The 10,801-nt window shown below is 43.5% G+C and overlaps 1 protein-coding gene across 1 annotated transcript in view; it reads right to left on the bottom strand.

Annotated features, from left to right (window-relative positions):
• Positions 1-6,036: 6,036 nt before the first annotated feature.
• Positions 6,037-10,801, bottom strand: part of sema3h (sema domain, immunoglobulin domain (Ig), short basic domain, secreted, (semaphorin) 3H) — a gene marked incomplete at its 3' end in the record, with an annotated part of 69,049 nt that continues 64,284 nt past the window's right edge. Inside the window, exons 16-19 of the mRNA XM_080732516.1 lie at positions 10,263-10,417; positions 7,271-7,332; positions 6,744-6,886; positions 6,037-6,519 (exon numbers count right to left, since the gene is read on the bottom strand). Coding sequence (XP_080588642.1) covers positions 6,037-6,519; positions 6,744-6,886; positions 7,271-7,332; positions 10,263-10,417 — 843 coding nt within the window. The remainder of the gene's footprint in view (positions 6,520-6,743; positions 6,887-7,270; positions 7,333-10,262; positions 10,418-10,801) is intronic.

Here is a 10,801-nt window from a genome sequence, read left to right as displayed (position 1 = left end):
ACAAGGTTTGTAGATGTAGCTAAGTGAAGCAGGATTTGTGACCAGAGCTGCTGATTCGAAACTCTCACAACTATAATTTGTATAGAGTGGACTGTGTACAGAGAAAGGAATCTATATGATGCTGATATGCAACTCCGATGTCTGAGTTGAACCTGTGACAATGCAATTATGTGCCTTGTGCATTAGTTAGACAGACCACCACAATAACTAATCCAATTTGTTTTAGACCTTTTTAATGGCTTTACTGGTTTATCAGTTGTCATTGCACTGTCATCTTGTATGATACTGTACATTATGTAACACTGATCATACATCACGCTATAGATATACAGACTATAGATATTATTGGTATACACTCACAATACACTACTACAGGGGTCTTCAATGTTTTCAGGCCAAGGAAGGACCCCTTAGCTGAGAGAGGGATGAAGCAGGAACCCTCAGATTCGTTTGACAGCACAATCATCAGTATATTTTGGATTCATGACAATTTGTGTTATCAGACATGTAACCACTTAAAGAGTCAATACTTAATACATTTTCACTCTGTAGTGTGCTAACCTCTTTGCCGAAAATAGCTCTGCGAGGCATTGTGAGCTTGTAGATCTGTAATTCTTGTCAAAAGTTCTCAGAATATGGACCTTAGGGTTCAAGTGGTTAATATGAAAAAGGAGAAAAAAGGTTTCTATCACACAAAGATTTGAACTGAAGGACCCCCTGTAGCAACTCTGAGGACAGACCCCCTGTTGAAGACCCCTGCACTACTACATACAGAAGCCTACCGTTCATTCATTCCCGGTATGACATAAGCACTGTTTGATGTCACGTTGATATTATTTGTATTTTTGGATAACAATCCTGTAAGATTTCATTGTTGTGCACCTTGAATGAAATAATCAAATATTACGGGGAAATGAAGGATGAAAGAGATGTAACATACAGTAAGACATGAATGGGATTTGAACCAAAAATGGAATGTAGTATCATGTATGTACCTTGAACGACTGGCCCCACAGAGTGCCCAGATGGAGGTTATTTCCATGCATCGCTGCCAACAAAACACATGCAGTATTGCAGTATTTTTGATATCCTTTTAATGTGTGGTTTTGTCAGCCTTGCTGTTTCTCTGATTGAGGTTCTGTAGTATGTTATTCTATGCCGGGAATGTATGAGGTTCCACTGGCATGCGAGATGTATGTTTGCTATTGTACGCTTGTTATGCTGTTTTAGAATGAAGACGTTGATGGATTATGTGTGTATGAACTGTAATATAGCTGGAATTACTAGCAAAATCCTGCAGATATGATTATATGATTTGTATGAGTGCACATACAGTACTGTGTCGTACGTGTGTGTGTGTGTGTGTGTGTGTGTGTGTGTGTGTGTGTGTGTGTGTGTGTGTGTGTGTGTGTGTGTGTGTGTGTGTGAGAGAGAGAGAGAGAGAGAGAGAGAGCAGGGACGTGCTGGCCATTGGGAAAAGCGGGACAACTCCCGAACGGCCGGTTCATTACCGGCCGGTCCAGGCCGGCCAATATGAAAAAAATTAAAAATAAAATGTTGGCCTTCGTTCCATTTTTGGGGCTGGGCGGCCAACAAAGTAAATCGTCACTGTCGGGCAGAAACCCTGCTTCATCATACAAGGCCGTCTCACAAAAGTAGTGAAAACAGCAGATCTGTGTGAGGCGTTGTGTGCTTGTAGATTGGCTGTTTTCACTAGTTTAAATCATTTTTAAAATGATAAATACAAAACAAACGGTTTTGGACATACAAGGTTTCCACCCGACAACGACGAAATATAACTCATGTAATTGGCCCACTGGCTTGTCACTTGTCATGATCTGAAATGCCAAATCTTTGAGTAGCAGCAGCTACTCAGATCTGTAGAGATCTCTCTCTACAGCACGCAATGAGGGCCTCTCCAACTCTTTTTCCCGGGCTGAATCAGGGGCCCAGCACGTCCCTGAGAGAGAGAGAGAAACAGGCAGTACTGTATGTGCTCATCTTCCTCCCTCTGTGTGTGCACAGCATGCTTGTGAGAAGGAGCCTCGCGTGTAAAGGCATTCTCCATGTACAGTATGTAATGTGGTCATGCATGTGTATGCAACATGTTTCCGATATTCGGTCTTAACAAACCACACAATCCCCCAAAACCTTCCGTTGAAAGCAGACCTTTATAATACATATTTACAAAAGAATGTCTCCTTCGATGAGAGGAGATCAAATAGATACTTTGATTCCCATCTGCAAAGAAGTTGTTCTGGAAAATTACATGAGAGAGAGAGCGGCACAGTGCAGTAAATATACCATGAGGGACTGAAATACATCTAATGAGTGAGGAGAGGTTCTGTACAAGGTCAATGAGGGAAGGACAAAGTGTTAAAACGTCCTAACCCTCTTAAAAAGTCACCACACTGGAGGTGGTTCGGCCTGGCAAGGATGCCACATGCATGTACGGTACACCCACATGTGCATGCATGCATTACGCATGCACACACACTTTTCATATATTTGAGAGTTCATTCAATCTGGTACACACACAGTACCAGCGCACAACTTTCAAGTGTGCACGCAAGCACAAAATAATATACACTTAGCGTTCGCTTACTCGCTTTACAGTACATACAACATGCATAGAAACACACACATACAGTACATGCATACATGTACATGCGCGCAGGCGCACACACACACACACACACACACACACACACACACACACACACACACACACACACACACACACACACACACACAGACCACACTCAGTATTGGTTACTTCTTTCATGTGGTCTACCAGGCCAGCCGCATTTTAATTTTCTGCGCTTATTACCGCTGGGCTCCCAGAGCTCTGAAGGGAGGCAGTTTATTTTTCCTACAGCATCAAAAGTGTTTTAGATCGGCTGCTTTTCAACATTTGGCAGCTTTGCTGGCTTGGCTTTTAAACTTTCATTTAAACATTTCTCTTTCTCTCTGATCACTGTAACGTCAAACACACACTCAAACACACACACACACACACACACGCACGCACGCACGCACGCACGCACGCACGCACGCACGCACGCACGCACGCACGCACGCACGCACGCACACACACGCGCACACACACACACACACACACACACGCACGCACACACGCGCACACACACACACACACGGACCCATGCACACTCACACAGACAAACAAGCCACTTTGCTCCAAGTTAAACAAATAAATAGCACTAAGAAGAAAGTTAAATAGAGACGGAACAAGTTATGTTGGTAGAACAAATCACAATTTAGTGCCTTGTAATGACACCGACAGTCTCTCAATTCCTGGCAACACAGAGTCCGATTGATGCAGTCCATGTTTTTCATTTTCAGAGGTCCTAGATTCTTCAAATGAAAGTGTTTTTTTCTTTTTCTGTACACAAGGTCCATTTCAGCAGGTTTGCCCTCCCAATATACTGTACAGCCAAGTTCATTTTTCAACCGAGGGTCTAGAATTAGAAACCGGGCACATCTCTGACGTCACCTCTGTTCAAATGCACTGTAGATCTTTGTGAAGATGTGTCTGTTCCACAAATACCCAACTTTAAAATATACAGACACTTTTCTAAAAGTAAATCTAAACAGACCGGAATTTTTTTCTGGCACACCAAATTGTAGAAATATAATTCATGCCATGTGTGGACTCCGTACACAGGCCACCGTAAGCATTCTGGGTGTGGTTCAGGCACACCACTATTCTTGCAGGTTCCACTGATTCTTTATACTATAAAGGTATATTTTCAGGACCCTGAAAAATCATCAAACTCTCTACTGCCCTTGGAACACAGAGGGAAAGGGTACTAGCTTTTTTCAGCTGGAGGTATTACGTGAGAAAGGTTGAGGGAACCTCAACCTTGACTTAAGAATTCATATTTTCATCTCTTGTCATGTGTCAATCCGTGGCTCCATTTTGGGAGCAGGACTACTGTTTGAGAAACCAGTATGTACTACACTGAGTTCACTGAGATAACTCAAGAAATCCATTGGGTGGGTCTATACTTCATAGGCTACTTTACTACCATATCAAATTTAAATGTTCTATGTGAGCTCTAGTCATGTCTCTTGCTTCAGAGAAAAGTTTATAGGTATGTGGTCTTCTAAACAGGAAGTCATGTTTACACTCTTGAACCAGTGAAACCTGTAAAAACTATTTTTCTAAACATAAATACGTAGGCATTGAATGTTCAATGTTAACTGTTTGGGTACAATAACACTACAGTTTGTAATTGCTCCATTACAGTAACCTATGCATTAACTAACAAGCTTGTTGTTTATGCAACAGACGGTAGTACAATATACAGTAATAAAATATACTGTAATTATATTCTATTCGCATTTACATTGTGTTTTACACCCCTGTAAGTACAATGTGTATTAATTATGCATTAGGTATTCACATGTGTTGCTTAAGAACTACATCATTTTGTTGTATATTATCAATGTTTTCCAAAACATTAAAATGCATGTGAATAAACTCTAATAATACCATTGTCAAGTGTAGCTTTGTTTTCATCCTAATTAACGAAAGGATTTTCTTTCTTTGATCGAACAGCAGCATAGAACATTCTCTCAGATCAACTGGACTTGCCTGGCACAAATGAACGGCTTACATTTTTACTACATGTGGACACTGCTACTACACCCGAACGAACACTCAAAAATAGATGGGCGGGTCAAGTCCATTTTGTGACCTCATCAACATCAAAGACCTCTACCATGCCTTTTATCCTCTCTCTCTCTCTCTCTCTCTCTCTCTCTTTCTCTTGTGGTTATGGTGAGTCATATTTTGGTCAAACCCCACCTTTCTGGATCAACTTGCATGGCAACAAGAGCGTTAGAAGCATTTTTGTTTCTAAATGCCTGCAGTTCATATCTGTTTGAGAGGGGTAAATGTGCCAATCAATGCTCAAATTAACCCAAAATATTCTGGAAAAAATCATCTACATTCTTGAAATAATTTCTACTTTCTCATTTCTAAGTAGAAATAATTTCTACTTAATAATTTCTAGCGTCATCACAACTAATAACCTCTGTCAACCTGTCAGCAGACATTATGCAATTTGTAGTCATTTAACATTTTTGATTTGAGGAATTTGAAATACATTTTGATTTAGTATGTCACCCTTTTTGTTTCTTTGTGACACATTTTGTAAACTGCTTGGTATGTTCGTATGTCTTCTTCTTTCCCATCGGATCGCCACCGCGTATCATCCATTTCCATCTGGTTCTGTTTTCTGTCTTCCTCAGTGGCTGCCACGTGATATCTGCATGTCGTGGCAGGTGGCATGTTGGTATGTTCGTATAATTTCACTGACAACAATCAGAATAATAAGTGGAACAAAACCTTTTTGTACAAAGTGAGACACTGTCCCAATCCATAACAGCCCACAGAAGACCACTTCATGACGAAATGGCATTTAAACACTGTGGTTTGGACATGCTGTGTGCATCCTTCATTCAACATGCTATTCAAACTAAAGTCTTCTACCAATGTCTTTTTTACCCACAATGTCTTTTATCAGACATTGTGAAAACAAAGATGTTTTCAGTTCATAGCCTATGTGTGTGCAGACTGTAGATATTGTACAATATGTAGCTTTCTATAGGTAACACTTCACCATGGCATTATTCCAGTGTATTCATTTCGGTAAAAGTACTGGAAGTATGAAAATCTTCCACACGTTCTGTAATGTGTTTCCAAAACGTTGCAGTTTTCATTAAGTACTCCTTAGTACAGTATTAATGTGTATTTTGTCACGTTGCGTACTAGAGTATAGAATTGTGTACACATGACTATTGTGTAGTACTTTAGAAGTGCACAAAAAGGAATAAGGCCATTGTAAAGTCAACAGTTACCCAATGTTTCCCCAACGAAGGAGGTGTGTATTGTCTCAATTCATCTGCTTGCTTAATTTGTATTGTATGTGTGGGTATATACAGTGTGTGGGTGTAGATCGTTGTGTGTAACAGTCATTGAAAACAAGCTCTTCCCACGATGCATTTCATTTAAGCGCTCCTCGGAGCCCTCTGCTGTGGCTTGCTCCTGCTCTTCCTCCCCACTCCTCTTCCTCCACCTCCACCTCCTCCACCTCCACCTCCTCCTCCACCTCCTCCTCTTCCTCCTCCTCCTCCTCCTTTGCCTCCACCGTGCTTGTTGTGCCTCTCACCCCTCTGACCCTCCCCATGGTGGTTTTTGCGTGGGGGTCGGTATCCTAGCGCCCGGCAGTGCTGGCCAAGGTTTCCCGGGTGAATGAGCGCCATCACGTCCTGGTACCACGGCTGGCTTCCCGGGTTCAGAGTGGACGGCCCGGACCAGGAGGTGGGCACGCGATTGGCCGAGGAGCTCCAGACAGACAGGTGGACGGTGACGGCCGTCCAATGGAAGCCGTGCTCCTCCAGCTGGCAGTGGTAGACGCCGCCGTGGACCAGCTCGGCCCGACGAATCAGAACGCCCCGTTCGATCACCACCACTTGTTCGCCTGACACAACCTGGGGAAACATGGGATGGATGGGAAAATTATTTGTAGTCTTCAAACACCTATTTATTATTTATTTATTTGGGGAGGGGGGGGGGGGGGGGGGGCTCAAACCCACAACACACTGTCAGGCATCAGAGCCTATGTGGTATGGGCCTGGACCATTAGGCCAGCGGGCGCCCCCTAGAATGCCTATTTCAACTGGATCTTGGCACACGTGTGTGGGTGTGTGTTTACCTGGTGTAACTCAGGACTGTTCTCTCCAGCCTGTTTGTACCAGGTGACAGCAGCGTGGCGTGATCGCGGCAGGCACTCCAGGTAGGTGCTGTTGCCCTCGGCAACCATCATCACCCTCTGCTCGGCCTCCACCTGCAAACCAGCTGGAACAGACAGAGAGAGAGAGAGAGAGAGAGAGAGAGAGAGAGAGAGAGAGAGAGAGAGAGAGAGAGAGAGAGAGAGAGAGAGAGAGAGAGAGAGAGAGAGAATGACGAAATGTCCTTGTGTTACCTGCCTTGCAATGTTTTCAAATTAATACCTGCATTATTTCATATTTTACCATTCGTTATTTTTATATCTTTGTAATGTTAATGAGCACTTTACTATATAATAGATGTATTATTTCATTATTATGATCAAAGGTTTGTCTGATCATTACTCTGACAGGTCCTAAATAAAACCCAGCGCATCAATGCCTATCCTGCAGTCTCTCCTTATCTTACAGTGACGCTGAAGAACCAGATAAGAAAATAATGTGGTTGTCTTACCTCCCTGCCTGACACACTGTGTCAGAGGGTCATCATCCTGCCCTAAATGACGAGCATTTCTCCTGCAGACAGGCAGACCGACAGACAGACAGACAGACAGACAGACAGACAGACAGACAGACAGACAGACAGACAGACAGACAGACAGTGTGAGAGAGTCCTGGGTGAATAGATTGTCAGCATGCAGAGCTACGGTCAAAGACATTAAAACCAGTTGGAAATGCCACCATGCAGCACTGGCGATGGCTGGAGACCCCCCAGCCAGTGACAGCTGCCGACTTTGATCCGCTCGGACCACCAGAGCTCTGGCAACTCGCTACTTAACGAGGATGTCAAGCATATAACCTCAGACACGCGCATTTCTTTTTTTGCATTTGCCGAATGTGCGCACAGTGAACATTCGCTCGACACTGCTGTGTGAATTCAGTTTCTGGCTACTGATTTCAGTTCTAGCACTAGATAGATATATTTTAATTGAATTTCATACTTTGTCAGATGTGTGAGAAGCTTTACGACTGCAGTGTCTAAGCTTCCAAAGGACGTTCAACACGCTGGTGCGCACATGCGTTCTATGATAGAGCGAATGTTAATATGGTTATAATCAGAAGCCAGATGGTCTAAATACTGTACATGCTGAAACATTGTGTTGTTAATATGACGTTTTAGCACTCTGTTGATTTTGGACAAAGAATAAAACAATTCCAAGTGAAGCTACGTCAGCATCTTACCACATGTTTAAGTACACTTTACAATCAAATTTGAAGATACACACTCGTTTTGTGAAAAAGCATTGCTGTGATGTTTATTAATGCAGTATAAACTAGAACTTCACTATGTCGAGTGCCAACTTGCGCTTTGTGCACAAGTAGGCCATCTATGGCCTTATCACCACTAGCGATGCCAGTGACATCACCACTGGCATTACCAGAAATGCTGGTCCCTCATTGGCTGTTAATGATGACGTTGTCAGAAATGCTGGTCCCTGATTGGGCTACGGGCTTAAACACACACGGCTACCTACCTACCTACCTACCTACCTACCTACCTACGGTACCTACCTACCTACCTACATACAGTACCTACCTACATATGAAGCCGAACGCAGTACTTGCTTACTGGCGCAAGTAACTATAAAGCTTTTCAAATCAAGTGACAGTCGGGGTGCCTGGGCTCTGATGCCTGAATGCGTGTCGCGGGTTCGAATTCCATTCCCGATGACCTTTGCTGTGTGTCTCTCCCCATCTCTCTCCCCGTTTCCTGTCAGTCTACTGTCCTATCAATAAAGGCATAAAAGCCCCCCCCAAAAAAATCTTGGTCCAAATATTTTGCAGTATTTTCTCAGTCAAGGTGGCCTTGGCAAAAGAGCAGGCAGCCTTTAAACGCTCGGGGCACTTCGGTGTCCCTTTTGTGCCCATATTGGAGATCTCCAATATGGGCACAAAAGGGACTGTCTGTCAGCCTTTGTCCCTTTTATGCCCATACAGTATTTGGAGATGTATTTGGAGATGTACTGTATATGCCCATATTCCTCAATACTCTCTGCTTTGCGGACTTAAGTGCAGCTTTGGCGCACACAGGGACATAAGGGAGACCTGGACCTTCACAGTAGGTGCTTTATATTGTATGACTCATTCGCTGGGTTGGCAGTTTGACAGTGAAAATGTACACAAATTAGGTCATCTCTGCTATGGCTGGTAAACTTCCAGCTATCCACAGCCGGCCTCTGACTGGGACACAAAAGCAAAATAGGTTGAGAAAAACATTGATCCAATGCCTTTAAAGGCACTAGGTATGTGAATGGGAATACACACTTTCGGTCCAATTCAGAAGGAATGGTCTCGTGTTGCTATGACAACGAGCAGCACTGGGATACGGTATCCCACACCATGTATACATCCTTTATATAGGGTCCATTTTAGGACTTGGCTCTGTAGGAGGCCAAATTAGCTGGCCATAGAAGTTCCTTCACAAATTCTCTTTTAAGAATCTTTTCTTTTATATATATTTAATATTTATTTTACTAGGGTGATGCATGTTGGACACACACGCCCCTCGGTTATGCAATACACATGGACAGAGTACCCATTGTCATAGTACTTGGAGGCCAGTCTATAACGTAATGCCACCTGTCAGATTACTTGGCAGTTAAAGATCTCCTCTCATTTATAGATATAGTTCTGGACAACCACTGATCCGATGACTTCCCACTCAGCACATGGTTCTCTGTGTTAAACAGAAAGTATGAAGTCGATCTGCACAGAGAGATTCCGTGCATCTGATTGATATATCAAATTGATATCATTGGGGAATAGGGATACACATTTGATCTGCTGATTCAACCGACTTCACACTGGGCATGGCCTCGGGTCCTCACACACACACACACACACACACACACACACACACACACACACACACACACACACACACACACACACACACACACACACACACACAAACTGACTTTGAAGCCAATCGGTTTGATGGTTCTCAAGATAAGCAAGGCAAGGGGGTGAATACGGACAAGCATGCATATTTAGAACTTGCCTATGGGGGCGAGGTCGAAACCTTACAGTTATTATTAGACCCCATTTTGTTAAACTCTCAGAGTGATGATTTTGCAGAGCAGTGTATGAAATGTGGACAATATCACATGGTGATCGGCAGGGCCCTTGTTGTAAACTAACTTCAAAATAAAAAATATCTCTCACATCTCCACTTGGCTTGGATCCTTTTTTTAGGTCTTGGAATGGATGAGAAATTTTGCAGTCAACTCATGTGGTCACATATATACTGGTTGAGTGAAAGGTTTGCGGTTCAGGCCCAAAGTGTAGAGCCCAAACGGCCTGCCAAGTGCCAGTGGCCATAGTTAACCACCACTGGTTCCAAATAGAAGAACAGATTTTCTCATACTCCGTCATCCACGTCCTTTCCTGTGGTAATATATCTAGGATACTCAAAGAGGGATAGGATTCACTGCCGTCCACCTCACCTGCGCGCGATGGGCATGTAGGGGCTGCAGGCGTGTCCATCCCAGGTGCAGTAAGGGTCCCTGGCCAGGCAGCACTCTGCGCAGGCCTGACCGTACAGCTCACACTGGTACAGAGCTAGCTGGGACACACCCTCCCTGGAGCCCACAAACAACCACTGTTGGAGAGAGATAAAGTGGGAGATGGTTAGAGGGAGAGAGGCAGGAAGGTGTAAGAGATACCGTATATATATATATATATATATATATATATATATGTATTCAGTTCACAGCAGAACAGCAGATTAACAAGGAGAGAGTCAGAAACAACATTTATCCAACAAGTCATACATCCAACACACAGCTCAACTGTGGGACTGGAGGTCGAGGTTGTGGGGAGTAAGTGTGTGTGTGTGTGTGTGTGTGTGTGTGTGTGTGTGTGTGTGTGTGTGTGTGTGTGTGTGTGTGTGTGTGTGCTTATGTGTCTATGAATATAAATGGGAGGTTGGATTCTTAGTGAATGGGTTGTGTGTGCAGGCATGTTCATACATGTGTTCAAACAT

Source organism: Nannobrachium achirus (assembly GCF_963921795.1).
Source record: "Nannobrachium achirus genome assembly, chromosome: 9".
NCBI classification, from domain to species: domain Eukaryota; kingdom Metazoa; phylum Chordata; class Actinopteri; order Myctophiformes; family Myctophidae; genus Nannobrachium; species Nannobrachium achirus.
This window is presented reverse-complemented; position numbering and strand designations above follow the sequence as displayed.